This window comes from Leucopleurus acutus, assembly GCF_964270905.1.
Source record: "Leucopleurus acutus genome assembly, chromosome: 7".
NCBI lineage: Eukaryota > Metazoa > Chordata > Mammalia > Artiodactyla > Delphinidae > Leucopleurus > Leucopleurus acutus.
The window spans coordinates 33,089,891-33,113,241 of record NC_139150.1 but is presented as its reverse complement, the minus strand read 5'-3'; the positions used below and the strand labels follow the sequence as shown (position 1 = coordinate 33,113,241).

Below are 23,351 nucleotides of genomic sequence, written 5' to 3'. Positions count from 1 at the left end.
TACATGGTAAAAAAAAAATTACAACAATACAAACGGGCATAAAGCAAAAGCCTTTTTCCCTCCTCCTCCGCTTTCCCACTTTCCCAGTCCTACTTCCCATAGGTAACCAATATTCACATTGATTTTATCTTTCCAAAAATATTTCATACATATTTAAACATGCACACCTACTTATAGGCATTAATCAACGTTCTTGATTGCAAGCAGCAGAAATTAACCCTCTGGATAATTTAAGAAGAAAGGGGATTTAATACGAGGTTTTGTTCATAGCTCACAGATCCCATGGGGCCAGAGAACCAGCCCCGGAGGCCCCACAACCAAGAACAATGTCCCAAATCATGCCAGGCTGCACCCTATACCAGGATGGAGTCTGCACAGGCCCATTTTGGTGTCACCAGCTTCAGAGTCCAAGGCAGAGATGGGAGCATCTGAATGGCCTGGCCAGGTCATGTGTTTTGCCTGGCAGAAAGGGAGTTGGGAAAGTGCATTTCTAGCTTTTTCAGCATGTATAATGGGAGGTAGGCTCCATTGTGGGTGCCCCAGAAGGTAGGAGACTCTCCAGCATAGGAAGGGGGTTCCCATGCTGGGCAGCCAAAAAGGATAACAAATGTCTACTACAAATATTCCCTCTAGAGTGGATCTGTATTGCTTACACCTGTCCTGCCTCTCCTACTTGGGGAAGAGACACCCTCTTTCTCTTCGGGAGCCTCCTTCCCCCACTCTCAGTCCACGTGGTTCAGTGATTCGCGTATGTCCAAGCTCATTCCAATTCCTTCAGTGCAAGATTTTTTGTTAAAGGTTGTCAGCTGTCAGGACGTCATAAGCCAGGCTGGGGCTCGCTCTGCCCCCACTTGAAGACAACCTGCCTGAGAGTGAAGCCACCACACAGAAGAGCAGAGACAAGTGATAGAAAAAGATGGGATCAGAACCCCCCCACCCCCATTCTTTTTGGTTAGGTTTGTTTTGAGCAGGGGATGCAATCCAAGCCTTAACAAATGCATATTTTACTATTTTACTTTTTAAAGAAGTGGGTTCCTACTATGCATGCTATTCTGAATATTCCCCTGCCCTTTTTTCATTAAATAAATGGCTTGGGCATCTTTCCATGAACATAGATCTACTGCATCCTTTTTTTAAAATATATATATATTTATTTTCTTTTTGGCTGTGTCGGGTCTTAGTTGTGGTGTGCAGGCTCCTTGTTGCCAGGCGCGGGCTTCTCTCTAGTTGTAGCACACAGGCTCTCGTTGTGGCCCGAGTGCTCAGTAGTTGTGGCACATGGGCTTAGTTGCCCTGCGGCATGTGGGATCTTAGTTCCCCAACGAGGGATCGAACCGAGTCCCCTGCATTGCGATGTGGATTCTAACCGCTGGACCACCAGGGACGTCCCTACTGCATCCTCTTTAATTGTTGCATGTAACACCATTAAGCAGATGTACCGTAATTTATTTAATCATTTTTTAATGATGCACAATTAGGTTGTTTCCAGTTTTCTGCTCTTATAAAAAAAATTCTGCATTGAACAGCACTTGTAGCAGTCAGGTTCCCAGCAGGAGACAGCTGGCACATTTGGCTGAGGAAATGAGGACCATTTACTAAAGAACTAATTACAGACACGTGGGCAGTATTTACTAAGAGTTACAAGGGATGTTGCAGTACTCAGAGGCTGGCAACAGTAGGGAGCCATCACCACCCCAGGCCTGAAGGGGGAAAAGGAGAGAGCAGTTACTGGAATTCTGCAAGAGAGAAAACTGGAGAGATCTACCTGATAGGAGTTGGGCCTTTGGTAGAGAGATGCAGCCATCCTACAGCAACCCAGTAGGAAGCAATCCCCAGAGGAATAAAAACCTCTGACCTCAACCTCCTGCACTCTGATCTCTTGTCAATGCTCCTCATTGGCCAAACATAACTGTTAGCCTGAGGTTCAGAGCCTACTGATGTGGCCCTCACAGTCAGCCTCCCAGGGAGGAGAGACCGAGCGGGGCAAATAAAGATTCCAGCACCTTGCTGCTCAAACTCTGGTCCCTGGACCAGCAGCATCAGTACATCCTGGGAGCTTCTTAGAAATACAGCATCTTGGGTCCACCCCAGACCTATTGAACCAGAATCCATTTAAACACCATTCCCAGGTGATTTGTGTGCACAAAGGTTTGGAAGAATGGATCCAGCACATCTTTATACATAAATCTCTTCTGCAAGTGTATCTACAGTCTTATTATTTATGAATTCTCTTCCAGTATCTTTTCACTGATCCCTATGTTGGTTTGGGTCCTCTAAGAATCAAATGCCATAATGTTTTTTTTTCCTGGGAGAAATGCTTGTGTAGGATAAAGGTGGAAGGAAGAAGAAAAGGGAAGGAGAGCCTTCAGACCCAGATGCAGGTCTGACAACTGGGAAAAGAGAGTGGAAAGGGAGGAGGCTTGGGTAGGAAGAGCTTCAGACTGCCCTGCAGTTCTGGGAATGACTCGACCAGGCTGATGGGGAGTCCCCAGGCAAAGGGAGTCTGCTAAGTTTTCCTGCATCAAACAGAAATAGCTGGGTTCTGGTGTCCCTCCCATGCTCAGTCACTGACTGGGAGAAACCAGAGGAACTGTAGCCTCAGCAAGAATATCACGGAGGACCCGACGGCATAGCAGCTAGAGTCTCTCAGTCAACTGTTCTCCCTGCAGCAGGTTCTCTTGAAGGGCCGTCTGAGTGGTGTACCTCCATCACCGACACAATCCCTGTTCAACCAACATTAACTGAGTGCCTCCTGTGTGCCAGACATTATGTGTGTTGGATGATAGGGACACAGCCCCTGGCCCCCAGGGAATCCCACGTGATTGTGGAACAGGGTGGTCTGTGAGCTTTTTATCAATTCAGAGGAAGGTTTCAGAGTTTGAGGGTGTCACTGACAGCTTCATGGGAGAGCTTGACCACAAGTTGGGCAGGAAAACTGGGTGTGAGTTGGGTAGTTGTAGGAAAAGAGAGGAAACAGGTTGGAAAGGAGGGACGGGGGATCAGAGACTGGTGCAATGGATTAGAAAGGAGGTAAGGAGGGTTTGGAAGTAAAATAATCTCTAAAGAGTATTTATTTACCTTAAAATATCTTCCTAATAAGATGATAATATGTGTTGTAAAGAGTTCCAATGTTGTAGAAATACAGAATGTAAGCTTCTTGAGATCAATGGCTCTGGGTGTTTACCATCCTATCCCTTGAACCTAGTACATTGCCTGCCAAGTGGTAGGTAATCAATAAATATTCGTTGAAAAAAAATGGAATGAAAATGAAAGGGCCAAAGAATCTCACTAATCAGAAATAAATATAATATGGTTAATGGTTTGGTGAATATTTCTTTAGAGTTTTTCCTTTTTATATATTAATGTATTTTATTCAAATAGGATCATACTATCCATACAGCTCTACAACTTGATTTTCTTGACTTAACAACGCATCTTAAACACATTTGTATGTTAAACACTTAGAATTAATGTCATTCTTGTTAATGACACTGTGGTATATTAGTGTATGGATGTGCAGTACTTCATTTTATAATCTACTATTAATGGATATCTGGGTTGTTTCCAACTTTTTGCTTTTATATACAATACTGCAGGGGGCCCCGACCTTTTTGACACCAGGGACCGGTTTTGTGGAAGACAGTTTTTCCACAGACTGGGGTTGGGGGGTACGAGGAGGATGGTTCAGCCAGTAATGCGAGTGGTGGGGGGCAGTGGGCAGATGAAGCTTCGTTTGCTTTGCTTTGCTTTGCTCGCTGCCTGCTGTGAGGCCTGGTTCCTAACAGGCTGAGGACCGGTACCGGTCCACGGCGGTGGGGTGGTGGTGGTTGGGGACCCCTGCAATACTGCGATAAGCTTCCTGTAAGCTTGTCTCTTGAGCACTTATGAATCTATTTCTGTTAGATAAATTCCTAGATGTGAAATTGCAGAATCAAAGGATATGAACATTAACATTTCAAATAAATGTTGCCTAATTGCTTACCAAAAGGTTGTACCAGTTTGCATTCCTACTGACTGGATAAGAGTTCCTGTTTATTCACATCCTTGACAACACTGGAATTAATAACCTTTTTAATCTTTGCCAATCTGATAGGTGAAAAAAATATTTTGGAGTAAGTTTAGTTTGCATGCTTTTTAAGTAGAGAAGTTGAGCATATTTCGATACATTTATAGACCATTTTAGATCTCTTTTTTGTGGGAGCTGTCTTCAAATCCTTTGGTCATTTTTATTTCTGTTTGTTCTTTTTATTTCCCTGTTGATTCACATACTGGGTAAATGTCATCTGCAAATATGTCTTTCTGATTTGTCTTCTGTCTTTTGAGTTTACATTATTTGGGGCTTTACAGAATTTAAAAATTTTTATGTAGTCAAATTTATAAATCTTTTCCATAATGGTCTCTGGGTTTTTTCATCCAGTACTTTCATCATTGGATTTTCTTATTTTTCTTTATTTACTTTGACATTTCTAGATCATTTGGAACTTATTTTGGTGTAAGGTGTGAAGTTGGCATTTAACTTTATTTTCCCAAATGTTTATCTAGTTGCCCCAATCATTAATTGAATCAGCCATCTTTTCCCCACTAATGTTTGAAGTACCACTACCGTATAACTTATTAAGCTCTAAAAGGGATGTAATGATCCCCTGTGAAGGGAGCTAATATGACAAATCAAAAGTGCCTTCTACAGAAATCTATTTGTTGGTTGAGCAGCAGATGAGATGGTGTGGTCAAAGAACAAGTTATCTCCTCAAACTAACAAGAAACCCAAGGAGAGGACAAGTTAGTCAATTTGGGAAGAGCTATGAAAAGAATTAAGGTCCCAGCTGGATTTGCCCTCTGTGGATGCCAACTTATCATCATTAATAACATTTACATAGTACTTACTCTGGGTAAGCAGAGTAACTCCTGTTACTTTACCTCTGTTAACAAACTGTTGTAGCTCCCAGGTGGTACCAATGCTGCTGGTCTAAGAACCACACTTTGAGTAGCAAAGCACTAGTCATCTTCCATTTGCCCTTGCAGAAGCTCTTTCCACCCTGCTTTGTGTCCAGGGTGGCTGTTTGTGTGGACTACATCGCTCAATCCTTCCCAAAACCCTACTCTGGTACTGTTATTATCACCACTATTTTATACATGAGCACATTGCGTTGAAAGAGGTTAAGTGACTTGCCTAAGGCTGCACAGCAATCTGTAATGGGGCTGGGATTTGAGCTCAGGCAAGCGGGCTGCAAGGCTGTGTTCTTACCCACGAGGCTAAGCTGTCTTTGGTCTTTGGTCTCACAGCAGCCTGCCATTGAGGTGTGTGGTAGGAAATCCTGAACTAGGGGTCAGGAGGCCTGGCCTCAGATCCTTGTTCTGCCCCTTGTATGTTGTGTGACCTTGGATAAACCACCTCACTTCTCTGAGCCCAAGTTTCCTCAGAGAAGAAACCTTGCAAGATTGTCAGTGGGTAAAATGAGATGCTAGCAGTTTACAGCACATATAGGTGCTCAGTAAGTGACAGCTTGTATCCATTACCTGGCACTTGAACCCAGGTCTTGTAAGGCCTAATTCCATCACTCTTTTCTCTGCAACTAAGCCTCTGTTGGGAAGCATTCCAATTTGGTAAGCCGATCCAAGTTGTAATCCTTGTCTGTTTTCTAATCTGACAGATCTTAAAAGTGTTGGGTGTTTGGACAGAGGCCAAAAGACACAGCTCCAAGGCTTTCCTATCACACCTGCCTTCCAGCGCCAACCAGCGGACTCTCTTTTGTGCATGGAGTCACCTCCCACTAGTCTATAGTCTGATAGCAGCAGCAGTTCCGGGTAGGAGCTGCTTTGCATGGTTCACCTCAAACCCCATCCCCCTCCTGGAGCCCTGGGGGAGCTGCTCATGGAAGGGCCATATCCTCCAGGGAGGCCAGTAACCAGAGGCTGTGAATTGAAGCAGATGGCAAGTTAGATCCTACTCTGCCTGAGCCACCAACTTGTTCAAACCGCCTCCCCACTCTGTGTCTTAGGCTCCCCATCTGTAAAATGAGAGAATCAGACCAGACTTATGGTTCTTAACTTTTGGGCTGTGGTCCCTTTGAAAATAGAGAATATTTGATAAAAAGCTTTGGACTAGCTTACCAGTTTACACATTATCTTTCTACAGGAGATACAAAACTATTCATTTCCCTGAGCTGGGCAGCAGCAAAGGGAGTTCCAGATTAACCTAAAGTATGATTTCAAATCACTGATCTCACTTTAACATCCAGGTATCCGTGTAAACATAACTTCTTCAGAGAAACCTTCCTAAACCCCTAAACTAAACCAGGTTCTACTAGTATAAGTCCTTTTAGCACCCCGCAATGCTTCTTCAAAATATTTATCACAACTCTAATAAGTTATCTTTTTATTATCTGTCCATTCCATTACACTCTCAGCACCATGATGTCAGAAGTATCTGTCTTGTGACAAAGATTCTCTCCTTGACCAAATTCTAGACAGGTTCCTCTGAGCTTTCATCTTGACTAGGGCTCAAACTTGGCCTGTAAAAACTACAGACTCTCAACACAAATGATTTCATCCACCCGCCTCCCCTCACATTAAAAGCCTTAAACACTAACATAGTTTCCAAGACTGCGACACTAGCACCCCTTAAGTGCCTGCGTGAGAAAGCTGAAGACTACCCAAACAATTTGCTGTTTGCTCTGTCCAACACCTAACCAGAGGCCCCTGACCACCCTTTTTAAGAACATTTACTAAAAAGGGCTTACAATTGTGAATCCTTTCTCTGTCCCTTTGAGATGTGTATGTATCTCCTACAATTCAGGAGTATCTTTCTCAAGGACCTGAAAGTCATTCCTGTATTTATTTATTTAAGTTTATTTATTTATTTATTTTTGGCTGCATTGGGTCTTCGTTGCTGCACACGGGCTTTCTCTAGTTGTGGCGAGCGGGGCTACTCTTCGTTGCAGTGCGCGGGCTTCTCATTGAGGTGGCTTCTCTTGTTGTGGCGCATGGGCTCTAGGCACGCGGGCTTTAGTAGTTGTGGCTCGCGGGCTCTAGAGCGCAGGCCCAGTAGTCGTGGCTCACAGGCTTAGCTGCTCTGCAGCATGTGGGATCTTCCCGCACCAGGGCTCGAACCCGTGTCCCCCTGCATTGGTAGGTGGATTCTTAACCACTGCACAACCAGGGAACCCCCAGTCATTCCTTTAAAATGCGATCGTCACGAAGGATAGGGCCTCTGTCTGCCGGTCTCAGTGGGAGGATAGAATCCTGACTTCGATGATTGCAAGCCAACAGACATATCTGGGCTAATCAGCATTTATGCTGACCAATCCTTTGTAATTTTTCATTTCCTCAGCTCTACTTAAAACTCCCAGTTACCCCTATGCAAATCAAAGTTGAATCAGTTCATACTGGACCTCCTTCCCTATTGAAATGGTATGTTACCGATTCAAATCTGTCTTTCCCATTTAACTAGTATCCAGCTTTGTTTATCATCGACAGTTGCTCATTGTAGTTTGCCTAGTCTGTAGCACAGTACCTGGCACATGTTTAGATGCTCAGTAATATTTCCTCTTGAAATATGTTGATTAAAATCATCCAGTTGTTCCAGTTATCTACTGCTGTGTTACAAACCATCCCAAATCGTCATGGTGTAAAACAACAATCATCTTATTATGTTCATGGGTTCTGTGGGTCAGGGATTTGAAGACAGCACCTCTCTGTTCTGTGACATCTGGGGCATATCTGAGATGACTTGAATGACTGGGGAGGAGCCACTTTCAAGATGGCTTCTTCACTCACCTGTCTGATGCCTGGGCTGTCTAGGGTGGCTAAAGGTTGGGCTCAGCTGACCCTGTTGACTGTATGTCTGCCTGTGGCTTCTCTGGCATCATGGTATCGGGATCGTCAGATTTCTTTCCTGGCAGCTCAAGGCTCCGAGAACAGTGGTCCCATGAACAAGGTGGAAGCTTCATGGCCTTTTATACCTAGCTTTAGAAGTCACAGAACTTCACTTCTACCATATTCTGTTGGTTGAAGCAGTTAGAAGTCTGCCTTGTTTCAAGGGAAGGGAGTATCAAAGAATTTTCAGCCTGGTTTTAAAATCACCGTACCATCAGAGTCAGATTTGGGGAGAATTCTCTTGCAATTAATCATCTGTATCAGTGAGGATTAGACTTGGCTGCCTAAGACAGAAAACCCATAGAAACAGTGGCTTCAATGAGATAGAAGTTTATTTCTCTCTCACTAAACAAAGCCTGGAAGGAGGCCAGCAGGACTGGTTCAGTGTCCACAATGTTAGGGAACTGGACTCCTTCTGCCATGGCATTTCACCATTCTCAGTGCATGACCCAAGGTGATTGCTTGAGCTCCAGTCTTCATAGCCACAATCCAGCCAGCAAGAAAGAAAGGTAAGGAAGTTTCCTTTAAGGACATTACTCAGAAGCCCTATTTGACACCACCACTTATAGCCCATTGGTGGCACACTTAGTCACTTGGCCATGCCTAGTTGCAAGGAGGGCTGGGAAATATAGTCTTTATTTTGGAAGACAATGGGTCCAGAGAAACAAACACATTTTTAAAAAAAGGATTCTAGAGAAGGAAAAAGAGAAGATTGGATATTGGCAGACATCTAGCAGTTTGTACCATACCTTTTTATTCTGTTCTAGTTCCTGTTCTGCTACTGATCAGCTGTGGGCCTGGACAACGTACTTCCTTTGGCCGGGTTACCAAGTCCTCTGGTAATTAGAGACGAGGCTGCGATGATCTAATAAGGAAGCTCAAAAGATTAAGCAAATAAATGTGTCAATGCTCTGGTTTCAGGGAGAATAACTGGAGCCCTGTCCAGTCAGCCTCCTTTTTACTTTCCTGGATGGTTTTCCCTTGGGATTTCTAGGAGCAGATTCTGAAAACGTCCAGACTGAGTTGCTGAGGCCCTTCCAGCAAGAAGACCTAAAGAATTCATGTTTGTCACCTTTTGGGAGTAACTTTTCTCTGCACTTAACCAGGCTGTGCCCTCCATCAGGTACTTCCCCACTGAGTTCAAACAGGTGCCTACTTAAGTGAGTGTGAGACACAAAGCCAGCCATGAATTGAGCACTTACTGTGTCTGACACTGAACCAACTTCTGGGATCATAAAGTGACCACAGCCCATACTCTTAATCCTTTACATTCTTTTTTTTTTTTTTACAAGGCCAGGGTATGAAGGGCTGTAACAAAGTATGATGGTGATATGGATTGAATTGTGTCCCCCCAGAAGATCTGTTGAAGTCCTAATCCTTGATACCTATGAATGTTACCTTATTTGGGAATAGGGTCTTTGTTGATGTAATCAAGTTAAGATGAGATCATTAGAGTGGCCCAAATCCAATGACCAGCGCCCTTAGAAGAAGAGTAGAAGGGACACAGAGACAAACGCACTAGAAGAATGTCATATGACCATGGAGTCAGAGATTGGAGTGATGCATCTACAAGTCAAGGAATGTCAAGGATTGCTGGCAACACGAGTAACTAAGAGAAAGGTATGGAACAGATTCTCCCCTGGAGCCTCCAGGGAGAATGTGGCTCTGCTAATAAGACTTATTGCCTCCAGAACTGTGAGAGAATAAATTTCTGTTGTTTTTAGCCACCTAGTTTGTGGTAGTTTGTTATGGCAATTCTCGGAAACTAATAGACATGGTCAGTTTGATATGTCAGCTTGGCTAGGCTTTAATCCTCAGTTATTCAATCAAACACTAATGTAGATGTTGCCATGAAGGTATTTCGTAGATATGGTTAACATTTACAATCAGCTGACTTTAAGGAAGGAGATTGTTTAGGTGGGCCTGATTTAATAAGTTAGAGTCCTAAAGAGCAGAACTGAGATTGCCCTAGAAAATAAGAAATTCTGCCAGTGGATTGTAGCTTCTGCTTATATCAGAGAGTTTCAGCCTGTCATTCCTGATGACCTGCCCTATAGATTTTGGACTTGCTTAACCAGTCTCTGCAATTGTATAAGCCAGTTTCTTGCAGTAAATCTCTTAATATATCTCTTCCTGCTTTTGTTTCTCTTGTGGAACCCTGACTAATACACAAAAGGATGATGTGATCTTTAAATACGTTTACCTAAAAAACCATGGAATTGCTGAAGGCTTCATGGAGGAGGTGGCTTTTGGCAGGGTCTTGAAGGATGGGTAGGAGTTTGCTAGGTGGGGAAGGGCATTTCCAGCAGAGAGAACAGCCTATGCAAAGGCCTGGAGTGAAACCATGCCTCCCCTATCCCCCAGTGGTTGCGGGGATAGGCATTACAGAATTTGGAGTCACATTATGGGGGTCTCTCCAGTCAAGCTGAGGACTTCAGCACTTGTCCTGGAGGCTAGGGCTTCTCCTATTTTTTTCTTTGTTCTTTTATTTCTTTATTTTTAAAAATTGAGATATAACTTTCATAAGTCAAGTGCATGGGTTTTAAAGAACTTGATGAATTTTTACATATGTATTTATCCATGTAATCCTCACTAAAATCAAGAGATAGAATCAGGGCTGGGATTAGGGTGAGGTGAGTGAAGTGAGCTGTGCAAGCACAGGGTTAGATTTTCTGCCTTTAAAATTTTGGTATTTTGTTGTCATGGATTTTTTGCATTCATTTTGATTTTGAAAAATATTGTTTATTTTGATTACTGAGGCTTGTTTGGCCCACACTTCAATTTTCCGCCTTGGAGAGAGCCTCATGCCTCATCTAGTCTGGACCCTATTAAATATTTCCGGCACCCCTGTGGCTTCCTCATTCTCCCAATCCTCCCAAAGGAAACCTCTAGCCAAGAACCGGTCTACTTAACATGAAGGGATGGCCTGGGGTGTGTGCAGTCATGGGTGTGTTTGCGTGTTTTTCTGAGAGGATAGTTCATTTCTTTGATAAGTTTCTTGGAGGCGTCTGTAAAGTGAGGAATAAGAAACATTACCGACTAATAGGGAGCCAGAGGAGGGTTTGTTATTCAAGGGATCCGAGCAGTATGTCTTAGGTCGGTATGCCTGCAGGCCTCCATGAGATAGCCCGGTGTAAATTAGCTTCACTGTGCCCCAGTCTCCTCATCTGTAAAATGTACCTCTCTTATTGGACTGTGTAGGGGTCAGATGAGATAATGGCAGTGAAATTCATAGCGCCCTGCACAGCGCATTCGGCCAACATTTACGGAGCGCTTACGACTTGCCAGGCGCTGAGCTGAGGGTTTTACGGCCGTTACCTTTTTAATAAAGCACACAGCCCACCAAGAAGGTGCACGGCTCAGCGAGCCCGCCTGAGGACCCTGTAGAAGTTCGCGCCTGAGGACCCTGTAGAAGTTCGCCCCTTCGGCGGGCAGGAGGGGCGGGAAGAGGGCGGGGCGCAGGTGGGGCGGGCCGGGGGCGGGGCGGCGCGCCGGTTCCGGGATCCGGGTCGCTGGCTGCGCCAACGCCTCGGGGCGCGCCGGGCGCTGGCCGCAGCTGGCGGGCGCATGTTGGGGCGCGCGGCGTGGAGGCGCTGCCCGCGAGGGCTTCGGCGCGGCCGGGAGGCGCTGCTGGTACTGCTGGCGTTGCTGGCCCTGGCCGGGCTGGGCTCGGTGCTGCGGGCGCGGCGCGGGGCCGGGACGGCCGAGCCAGGACTCCCACGCACCCCGCGCTCTGGGCGGCGAGACCCGGTTCTGCCGCGGCCGCCGGTGCGGGAGGACGCTCTGGGCGCGCGAGGCGAGGCAGTGCGGCTGCAGCTGCAGGGCGAAGAGCTGCGGCTGCAGGAGGAGAGCGTGCGGTTGCACCAGATCAACATCTACCTCAGCGACCGCATCTCGCTTCACCGCCGCCTGCCCGAGCGCTGGAACCCTCTGTGAGTCCCCAGGTGGCGGGAGAAGCACCGCCCTCGGAGTCCCCGGGCCTCAGTTTCTGCAGCTGTGAAGTGGCAAGGTGGAACCGGGGTCTCGAAAGACCTGGGGATCTCGCGTCTTATTGAGTCACTCGGAAGTGGGCAGTGAAAGTGTTCATACTGCGGGGTGGAGGAGAAAGTTTTAAAAAATGAAAATAGAAAAATCTCAGAAATTGACAAATCTGCAGACAGGTTTCAGATGAGACCCTTTGGGTGCCCTTCCTGGGTCCAAAGGCACCCCCAGTCCAGTTACGCCTGTAACGTCCTGCTTTGTCGAAGCTAAGGACCTGTGGGGTTCGAGACAGGCTTCATTCACTTACCTGTGTGCACCTGTGTGCACCAGGGCCCATGAATCAACCAGGAGGGGAGGGCCCGCCTGGCAGGTGAGATGAAAGGTGCCTGGAAGGGCAAGTCGGAAGTCGCAAGCTTCCTTGCCCTCTCTCTGGGAGTTGGGACTCCTGACCTTTAAGTGGAGGAAGTCAGGAAGGAGCGGCTGCTGGGAAGGGCTCCTTCTGGCTGTGGTCCAGCAGAGCTGACTCCTGTGGGTGACACAGTCCTGGAACCTGTGTGGTCAGAGGCCTAATTCCTATAGGAGCTGCTGTCTGGAGGGGTTGTACCCACTGCTTAGGTAAGAAGGGAACAAGCTGGCAGGTGGAGGATGGCCCTCCTGGCCTTCTATTTCCTTTCCTCTTTTGGTAGGGATCTTCCAGGTCCCTGCTGGAGCCCCCTCCTTAAAGACTTTGAGGGAAAGAGGGCTCAGAGAGGGGGTTCTGGAGCCAAGTGGGCAGCCCCCTGTATGTACCAGGCATCTGCCACTCCTCCCTGCTCCTTGACCCTCCTGCTTTACAGGTGTGGAAATTGGCCCAGAGAGGTCAGGTGACTCACCCAAGGCCCCACAGCTGGAAAGTGGTGGAACTGGCCTTGGGGGACTGGCCCCCATGGTACTGTGCTGGCCCCCATGGTACTGTGCTGGCCCCCATGGTACTGTGCTGATTTCAGGATTTTAGGCAACTGCTCTGTGCATCCTTGGTCAGAGAGAGCATGAATGTCTGCAGGAGGAGGCCCCACCTCTGCCCTCACTGGCAAAGTTTGAATGGATTTGCACCTCACTGTCTCTGCTGTTTTTCAGGATCTGCTCATGCCTAGCCTATGCTTTTACCTTAGGCATTTTTACTGTTTATCTTTTTGAGTCGAGCTTTGTTTGTTGGGGTTGGTGGTAGTTCCTCCTCTTCAGCCAAATGGCTGAATATATGTTTATCTCCTTGAAACACGAAGGGTGCTCACTGAGGCAAGGGCTAGGGGAAGCTTTCAGGTCAGAATCAGGGTTCAGACCCAGCTCATGTGAAATAAAATCGTGGCTCTTTTGCTCATCAGCTCTGTGATGTTGGGCAACTTATCTAGCCTCTCTGAGCCTCAATTTCCCTGTCGGCAAAATAGGGGATGAGTAGAAATAACACAACCTAGGAGTTAATAAAACACCTAACACCTGGGAACACACTGTGTACTCAGTTCTTATTAGTTTTTCCTGCCTTCCCTGTTGCCAACAATACACTCAGGAGGTTGCTTTTAAGAGTTGTCCAGGGATTGGTCATAAAGTTTTTCTTTTCCAGGTTCCAACTTCCTCTGTTGTCCCAGGTTGTGAAGTCTCTTTGAAACATTGTGGATGACCTGTGGGGCGTATGGTATTCCATCTCCATGGTGACACAGCTGCTCTGTGTCCTATCAGGATTTGCTTATAGATCCTGCTATTGCAATGACCCTGGGAAGTTAATCCAAACCCAGCGTGATAAGGAGTGTGAATGCCTCCTGTCTTTAATTCCTGCAGCAAGGCCTATTGGATCATTCTTGCCTAGAGAGAAAGGTGAGCTCCATCTGTGTCGGTCTCAGCCCAGCCAGGCCTTGAGGTATAACTTAGATGTAGCCAGTAGTGTCAAGGCCTTTCACAAAGACTCACTTTTATTATAGTTCATACGGGCGTGAGGACCTAATAAGGTGTTGAGATTTAGCCTGAGAAACCAGAATGGCAGATTATGAGTTCACAGTCGGGGTCCTGGGTGAGGGGGAGGGTTAGAACTAATTAATAAGCAGAGGTGTGGTTAGGATCCTTGAATGTCATAGGAGGGAAGGTCCTGAGGGAGCATCCAGTCTAACCAGAGAGGAAAAGCCATGCCCCCAAGGTAACACACAGATCTGGGGCAGAGCTGATCTAGAACCCAGATCTTTTATTCCATCCTCCCTTTTGATATGGAGGCAATTATTTATCTGTTAATTTTAATTATAAGAGCAATACATGTTCACTCTAGAAAAGTTTGCATATACAGAGAAGCAAAAAAAAAAGAAAAAGAAAAATCATCCATAAACCTACCATCCTGGGAAGAACCACTATTAACATTTTGCTGTGTATCCTTCTAGACTTTTCCAGGTATAGAAATAGATTCTGAAAAATACACACACGGGTAAGTGGGTGAGAACATATTCAGGCATGAGTATGTACAAAGGCCCACACACGTTTTTAACCAAAGGCTTTGCACTACAGGGCATGAATGTGTTATCATAGGCAAGGGACTGGCTTGGTTCTTCTGGCATCTGCAAGCCTTGGTAGCTAATAGAGACACTTCGAAGTATTGGCTCTAATTCTTCAAGACTTGGTGTAGACCCTGGCCCTTCTGTGAGGCTAATAATTCACATGCCAGTAGATTAGTGCATCGCTTTTTTTCTATTAGTTACGGCACTGAATCGAGGAGGAAAAGGAGGAGGGAGGAGGATGACAAGGAATTCTTGCATGGTAGTGTAGTAAGTATAGGGTTTGCAAAACTCTTTCACAAATACCGTCTCATTTGAGCCTAGTGAGGAGAGGGAACTTTCACTGTGAGATGGCAGCAGGCCAAAGTGGGGAGCCAGATAGCTGGGTTTGTGGCCTTGGGGAACTTTGAAAAATTATGTGAGGGATCTTCCCCAGAATGATTAAATAGAGTTTTGGTGGGTAGGGCCTAGGCTGAGGCTGATGTGCAACTAGTGTTGAAAGCTACTGGCTTAGAGCCTTTGGATTTCTCACTCCGAAGATTAAGGGTGGGTGCTTTTGAGGCTGTGGGAGAATACCAGAATTAGACAAAGTGGGGATTGATAACAGGTCAAATGCAGATGAAACTCGTGGTGACATCACTGTCAGTTACAATGTATGTCACAAGTGATGGTGGGTAATCATGTACCAATACTTACATGAAGTTTTAGTTTTCATAGATAAGGGAAGCCTTGAGATAATCCTATACTGTTATTCTCATTTGCATTCTGACCTCTTTAGCAGGAGAGAAAGGTGGAGTGACAGCGCCCTTGGGGCTCTGCATTTCCACCGCACATGTATGGGGATGCCACGCATGTGAACATCAGCTGTTCTCTGCCACTGCCAAGGAGTTGTGAACCGCTGGTTAGAAAAGTGTGTAAATAATACACACAGGTGTTTGCATTTCCTGAACGCTTGCTCTGGTTTTAGCCGTATTAGTGCTATAGTTGCAGAGTGTGTATCCGAGTTTAAGGGCTAGGACTTGGGTGCTAGGATGGCAAAGAGTCTCAAAATAGCTCTAAACAGGTAATTCAGCAAAAGAAAGTGTTTTTGTCTTGCTGGGGTTGGCAGGAGGGAGTTGGTTAAGATTTCTCTTTTTGCAGAGAGGTAGCCTGCTTGTCTGTTCTCTTAACATTACCTTTGGAGAAACATCACACATGGTGTGGAGATTAGACTGATGTTTCTTTGCTTCCCCGACAAGGTTGTAAACTGAGGCTGTTTTATTAGTTTTTCCTAGACCCATCTTGTGGTTGTCAGAGTGGCGTCCTTTCTTTGAATCAGTACCTTAAGTCTACAGAACATGTTCCTTTTGGTTAGAGTTTTCATGATACCTTCTCCCATCCTTTTATTTTCACTTCTTCTGTGACTTAGCTTTTAGGCATGTCTCTAATTAGCATGTTGCTGGATTTTGTGTTATCATTAAAAAAAAAAAATCCTGACTCACAGTCTTTGACTTTAACTAGATAGTTATGTCCATTTATACTTACTGTGCTTACTGATACTTTAGTGTTTGATTATGTCATCTTACTTATGCTTTCTATTTGTTATGCTTTTTCTATGTTTTTTCCCTTTTTTCCATACTGCTTTTTGAACCCATAGAACCTTCTGGTTCCATTTTTCTCTCTCTATTAATTTGGCAGTTATCTATTTCCAATCTTTAGTGGTAAATTTGAAAGTATATATTTAACTGAAAAAAGTCTAAAGTTAATCGATAACTATGGATCCTAGAATGCTTTAACATTGATCACCTTCTTTCCCTTTTGTATGTCATTTTACTCCACTATTTTAATTCTGTCTTGCTTTTTAAACCAACACATTAGACATTTTTAAAAATGCAGTATTTGTTTACATTTATCCACACGTTTACCATTTTCTCTTCCCATCATTCTTTCCTGAATGGTCATCTTTGGATCTCAGAGATCTTTCTGGGATTCTTTTCTTCTTCCTGAAAGATATCATGTATTTCTTGCTGTAGACAAGGTTATTGTTGTAAACACTCAGTTTTATTTATCTGAAAATGTTTTTATTTTGCTCTTGTTCTCAAAAAATAGTTTGGTTGGGTATATAATTCCAGGTTGATAGTTTGGCATTTGAAGATAGTATTCCACTGTCCCCTGGCTTGCTCTTTGCTGTGAGATGTCTATACTGAGTTAAATTTGTCTGTCATTCTTGTTTCTTTGTCATTCATTTGAGGTCCTCTTTTATTTATTTAAGCATAGTCAGCATACTTATTTTATGCTCTGTCTGATACCTCTAATATCCAGGTTCATAGATTTCCTTGTTGTTCCTGTACTCCGAGGACTTCTTTTACTTTTTTGTAAGCTGATCCATGCATTTAAAAGATTTTTTTAAAGTATTTTATCAAGAATTTTTTGGGTGTCCTTTACCAAGAGGTGTTCCCAGATATTTTAAATCTTTCATACTGCCTTGAGTAGAAGTCCTATATTCACTTTAAAAAAAGACTTATTTTCTCTATTAGTTAGGGTTCTTTGGTTGAAAGTGACTGAAAACTCAATGCAAACTGACTTAAATATAAAAGAAAATATATTGACTTCTATGACAGAAGAGTCTGAGATTAGAACTGGGTTCAGATTATTCTGGGCCCTGAATACAGGGACTCAACTGATTTCATCAGGAAAATGTTGATTGGTCAGGCCAGGGGCATGTGACCTTCCCAGAGGGGTGTGTATATGTGCATATGTATACACAAGTGTGTGCACACACATTGTATGTATGCGTGTGTGTGTGTGTGTGTGTGTGTGTGTCCAGCCCTGCACAAACCATACAGCTTGAGAGTCCAGGAGGCATGGTTCCTGAAAGAGCAAAGTGCAGTAAGATGAAGAAAGGAGAAAGCATTCTGGGCCAATAAAACACACCTATGTATATTATGACCTCCCTGGCCTGTTCTCCAAAGGATATGAATTTTCATTTTTTTAAAGATGTTTATGTGATAACCTAAATATAATATAAAAGAAGACCTGGAAGTATTTGCCGCACCCATTCATTCATATCCATAAAATACATAGACATATATTGTACTAGTGGAGATTATGGTAGTCCGCACCCAGTAGGGTTGTTTTGAAGGCTAAAGGGAATAATGCATGTAGAATGCTTAGCACGCTGCCTATCATGTAGTAGGCACTCAATAAATGTTACTATTGTTACTAGGTATTACTAGGTATTTTCTGCAAAGCATGCAGAAAATACAGAGAAAAACACAGTTCAGCCCCTGCCCTTACAAAGCACATGGATTATACCAGAAAGTTAAGGAAAGGATGGCTTACTATGATTTAGCAGTGAATTTGGTTCTGAGCTCTCTTCTATCTCCTATGCAGAAGTGGAACCCTGAGTGATGCATAGCTGCCCTTGCCTAATGGAAGGATGCAAAGCTTTTTATCACCCAGGAAAAGGGGAAAGTGTTTTTCCTGGATGCAAATTTAGAGATATTCAGGAAGGATATATTGAACTTCATGAAGGAGAATGCTTTTAAAGGATGTTTTATCTTCTTTTTTTTTTTCAATTGAAGTATAGTTGATTTACAATGCTGTGTTACTTTCTACTGTACATCAAAGTGATTTAGTTATATATATATATATGTATGCTTTTCCATTTTGGTTTATTACAGGATATTGAATATAGTTCCCTGTGCTATACAGTAGGGCTTTGTTGTTTATCTATTTTATTTATAGTAGTTTATATCTGCTAATCCCAAACTCCTAATTTATCCTTCCCTCACCCGTTTTTCCCTTTGGTAACCATAAGTTTTTTATCTATGTCTCTGAGTCTGTTTCTGTTTTGTAAATAAGTTCACTTGTGTCATATTTTAGATTCCACATATAAATGATATTATATGGTATTTGTCTTTCTCTTTCTAACTCACTTCACTTGGTATGGTAATCTCTAGGTCCACCCATGTTGCTGCAAATGGCATTATCTTACGCCTTTTTATGTGCCTGTAGTATTCCATTATATATGTGTGTGTGTGTGTGTGTGTGTGTGTGTACCACATCTTCTTTATCCATTCATCTGTCGATAGACATTTAGGTTGCTTCCATGTCTTGGCTATTGTAAAGCGATATTTTAAAGAACAAAAGAGAAAATATACTACGCCAACAACAAAAAAAGGAGAGGGCAGAATGTTAAATATTACTCAGTGAAGACATTTGCTATGGCAAGCTAAAGAAATATGATTCAGCATTTTAAAAATCTTTCTTGTGATTATAAAAATGATGCATGTTCATTATAGAACTATTTTTTTAAAATAAATTTATTTATTTTTGGCTGAGTTGGGTCTTTGTTGCTGCACGTGGGCTTTCTCTAGTTGTGGCGAGCAGGGCTACTCTTCGTTGTGGTGTATGGGCTTCCCATTGCAGTGGCTTTTCTTGTTGCAGAGCATGGCTCTAGGCGCATGGGCTTCAGTAGTTGTGGCTCGCGGGCTCTAGAGCACAGGCTCAGTAGCTGTGGGGCACGGGCTTAGTTGCTCCGTGGCATGTGGGATCTTCCCGGACCAGGGATCGAACCTGTGTCCCCTGCATTGGCAGGCGGATTCTTAACCACTGCGCCACCAAGGGAGCCCTATAGAACAATTTTAGAATGCAGAAAAATATAAAGAATTAAATAAGAATCAGTGATAATCCCACTGCTCAGAGATCACCATTGTTAACATTCTTGGCATATTTCTTTCTATTGTTTACTGTTTATGTGTGAGTGCATGCACACACACTTTGTTGTTCGAAGAACTGACATGATGCTGTTTATAGATCTGTACCCTGCTTTTCTGATTAAATGTCAGAGAGTGGTCATCCTTTTTTTATTGCTAAATATTCTCTGAAAACATGGCTTTGGATGGCCATATAGCATTTCTTCATGCAACCATGAATGTTTATCCTCCGACATTTAAATTGTTTACGGAATTTCACTATTATAAATAATGTTACAAAGAAAAATTTTTACGACAAGCCTCCTTCAGGGTATCTCTGATTATTCACTTGGGTGAGAAATTCTTAGGTGTATTGATATGAGATGAATGAGAAGAGGAACATTTTAAAGCTCTGAGTGTAGGGAATTCCCTGGGGGGCCAGTGGTTAGAGCTCCAAGCTCTCACTGCTGAGGGCCCTGGTTGGGGAACTAAGATCCCATATGCAGCGCAGCGTGGCCAAAAATAAAAAATGTTTAATAATAATAAAAAAAGAAAGCTCTGAGTGTATATTGCTAAATTGGTGTCTTGTAATCTCAGAGCACACAAATAGCCCACCTGGACATTTGAGAACAGTGCCCTTGAACTTCTGGATTTTGCACAGCAGTGAAAACACATAAACAAAAACACTGAGGAGGGGCTGACATATAGTCCCAACTCTATTTGGTCAAACAGAGCTTGTCTTGTTCTCCTATTTACTCCCATCATGAGAAGAAATAAATTTTAATCCAAAACAGTAAGGATGTGATTTCAAACTAAAGGACAGTTCGTTTAAATTGAATAAATTTCATGTTTGAAAACCTCATTGTCCTTATTTCTACTCATTTCTCTTTGGACTGGTGCATATGTGAAACTAAATTTTAGCTTTACCTTGTTTTTAAAGATAAAAAAATCTTAATTTTAGTTTCACAAAAACACATTTTTTTTTCATGTAGTATAAGCAGTTCTTTCTAATGCTTCTAGTGGGCTGTGGTGGCTTTTCTATATGCACCCTGTCTAGTACTCAGAGAATATTAAATCCAGACATAATTATTAATATTCTTATACATATATGTGTGTGTTTTCTTTTTGCTCTAACATATATTTGGAGGAAGGCAACTGTTTGTTTTTGTTTTCATCAACATTTTTTTAATTAAAAAAATTTTTGTCTCTGACTTTTTATTCTTTTAATTTTATTTTGTTCTATTTTATTTTTAAAATTTAAAAAATTTTCAGATTTTTATACAAATTTTAAAGGTTACTTTACATTTAGATTGATTACAAAATGTTAGCTATATTTCCCATATTGTACAATACATCCTTGAGCCTATCTTACGTCCAATAATTTGCACCCCCCCCACCACTGATAATCACTGGTTTGTTCTCTGTATCTGTGAGTCTGCTTCTTTTTTGTTATATTCACTAGTTTGTTGTATTTTTTTAGACTCCACATATAAGTGATGTCATATAGTATTTGTCTTTCTCTGTCTGACTTATTTTATTTCACTTAGCATAATGCCCTCCAAGTCCATCCACATTGCTGCAAATAGCAAAATTTTGTTCTTTTTTATGGCTGAGTAGTATTCCATTGTATATATCTGCCACATCTTTTTTTTTTTTTTTTTTTTGCGGCACGCGGGCCTCGCACTGTTGTGGCCTCTCCCGTTGCAGAGCACAGGCTCTGGACACGCAGGCTCAGCGGCCATGGCTCATGGGCCCAGCCGCTCCGCAGCATGTGGGATCTTCCCGGACTGGGGCACGAATCCGTGTCCCCTGCATCGGCAGGCAGACTCTCAACCACTGCGCCACCGGGGAAGCCCTCTGCCACAGCTTCTTATCCATTCGTCTGTTGATGGACACTTAGGTTGCTTCCATATCTTGGCAATTGTAAATAATGGTGTTGTGAATATTTGGGGTGCATGTATCTTCAAATTAGTGTTTTTGGTTTTTTTCAGACATATACCCAGGAGTGGAATTCCTGGGTCATACGGTAGTTCTATATTTAGTTTTTCAAGGAATGTCCGTACTGTTTTCCACAGTCTGCACCAACTTACATTCCCACCAACAGTGTACAAGTGTTCTTTTTCCTCCACATCCTCAGAGGGCAGCTGTTTTGGTAGAAGTGGGAATGAGTGAGAAAGGAGAGGGCCTTGGACAGGGCCACTAAGATTGAGATACGTGTAGGTCAGAATTGGCTTGGTGTTTGGGTACACCCTTTGCAACATTAAAAATTTTCTTTTCTTTTTGTATTAAACTTTTAATTTTGAAAAATTCAAACCTAGAGAAAATTTGCTAGAATAGCCAAAATCCTCTATATCCTTCACCTAGACCCACTCATTATTTTGCCACATTTGCTTAATTTTTCTCTTTCTATATGTATCCTATAATATTATACGCATTTGAGAATAAGTTACAGAGATGATAATCTTTTATCCTTTGTTACTTCTGTGTGTATTTTCTAAAAACAAGGACATTCTCTCATGATACCATGAAGGTAGTTATCAAATTCAGGAAATTTATACAATATCAGATGTTTCCAACTGTCCCAACTTTTAGAGCAACTTTTTTCTTCCTTACCCAGTATCTAATTGAGAATCAAGTAGGACATTTAGTTGTCCTGCCTCTTTAGTCTCCTTTAGTCTGAAATGGTTCCTCAGACTCTCATTGTCTTTTAGGACAGTCACGTTTTTTAAAAGAGTACAGGCCTGTTGGTTTATAAAATGTCAATTCAGGCCTGTCTGATAGTTTCCTTGCGATTTATTTCAGGGCATGTGTGACCATAAAACTTACTGACTGAAAACAGCAATAAACGTTTATTATTTCACATAATTTCTGTGGGTCAAGGATTTGTGAGTGCGTTATCTGAGTGGTCTGGCTTGGGAGTCTCTCATGAGATTGTAGTCAAAATGCTACCTGGGTTTTTTGTCATCTCAAGGTTTGATTGGGGCTGTTGAGGCTGGAGGATCTGCTTTTAGGATGGCCCATCATATGCTGGAAAGTCTGTCTGGGCTGTCCTGGTTGTCAGAAACCTCAGTTCCTCTCCACATAGATCTCTTCATGGGACACTTGAGTGTCCTCACTACACAGTGGCTGGCTTTCCCCAGATTGGATGGTCCATGGGAGGGAACAAAGAGGAACCTTCGGTGTCTTATGACCTGGTCTTAGAAGCCACATACTGTTATTCCTGCTGCATTCTTTTCATGTGTGGTGGTTTTAAAATATACCTACAAATTCTTTGATAGTCTTCCCTTTAAAAGAAGGAGCCTAATTCTCCTCCCCTTGAGTATGGGCTGGACTCCCCACTGTGGAGCACAGTGCTAAGTAACCACTTCCGTGATTCAGAAGACCAGCGTGTCCAAGAATTCAGGTCCCGCTGGCTAAGGCTGGTGGGAATGCCTTATCGCTTCAGGGCACCAGCGTGGTCATGCCTCCAGCCTACAGATGAAGCAGGCATGAGAATGTAAAGGGGGCTGAGAAGAGCCAGCCCCTCTCAGAGACTCTCAGATAAGCCTATTCATGTGGCAAGGCTACCCCAGTGATGGCAGAGCCTGGGCTGCTGCCTGGGTAGCCTCAGAGCCCTCTACAGAAACTGTGCTGGCGCTTAGGAAAAGGGACCTGGAGCTACTTAGAAGACCCTGAGAGGGATGAGAGGAGAAATTTCCTGTTTCTTGGTAGGAGGGAGGGCTGGTTGAGGAGAGGGGATGTAGGGATCTTTGTTTAGATTCTGATGGCCCACCTGAGCCTCCCGCAGGGTCAAAGGCACGAGCCAGAACCCTGTGACAAGATCGCACAGGGACACAAGGAGTTCAGCCAAGTACATACACACTTGCAGGCACTCTGAGAACTGTCCAGGCTACCCCGCCTCTCAGCCTTGTCTTTAAAATAGGAACAGTGAATGCTAACATAGGAAGAGGTTTTGAGAGTGAAATAAAGTGCTACATTTCATCAATTCTAAGGCATTTTTTCTTTCTTTTTTTTTTGGCCACGTGGTGCAGCTTGTGGGATCTTAGTTCCCTGACCAGAGATTGAACCTGGGCCCTCGGCAGTGAAAGTGCAGAGTCCTAACCACTGGACCACCAGGGAATTCCCTCTAAGGCAGGGGTCCCCAAACCCCGGGCCTGTTAGGAACCGGGCCGCACAGCAGGAGGTGAGCGGCAGGGGAGCGAGTGGTGCTTCATCTGCTGCTCCCCATTGCTTGCATTACCGCCTGAACCATCTCCACCCCCCACCCCCCATCCGTGGAAGAATTGTCTTCCACGAAACCGGTCCCTGG

The 23,351-nt window shown here is 43.7% G+C and overlaps 1 protein-coding gene across 1 annotated transcript in view; it reads left to right on the top strand.

Annotated features, from left to right (window-relative positions):
• Positions 1-11,442: 11,442 nt before the first annotated feature.
• Positions 11,443-23,351, top strand: part of GALNT12 (polypeptide N-acetylgalactosaminyltransferase 12) — a gene marked incomplete at its 5' end in the record, with an annotated part of 38,679 nt that continues 26,770 nt past the window's right edge. The window contains one exon of the mRNA XM_082842391.1: positions 11,443-11,807. Coding sequence (XP_082698517.1) covers positions 11,443-11,807 — 365 coding nt within the window. The remainder of the gene's footprint in view (positions 11,808-23,351) is intronic.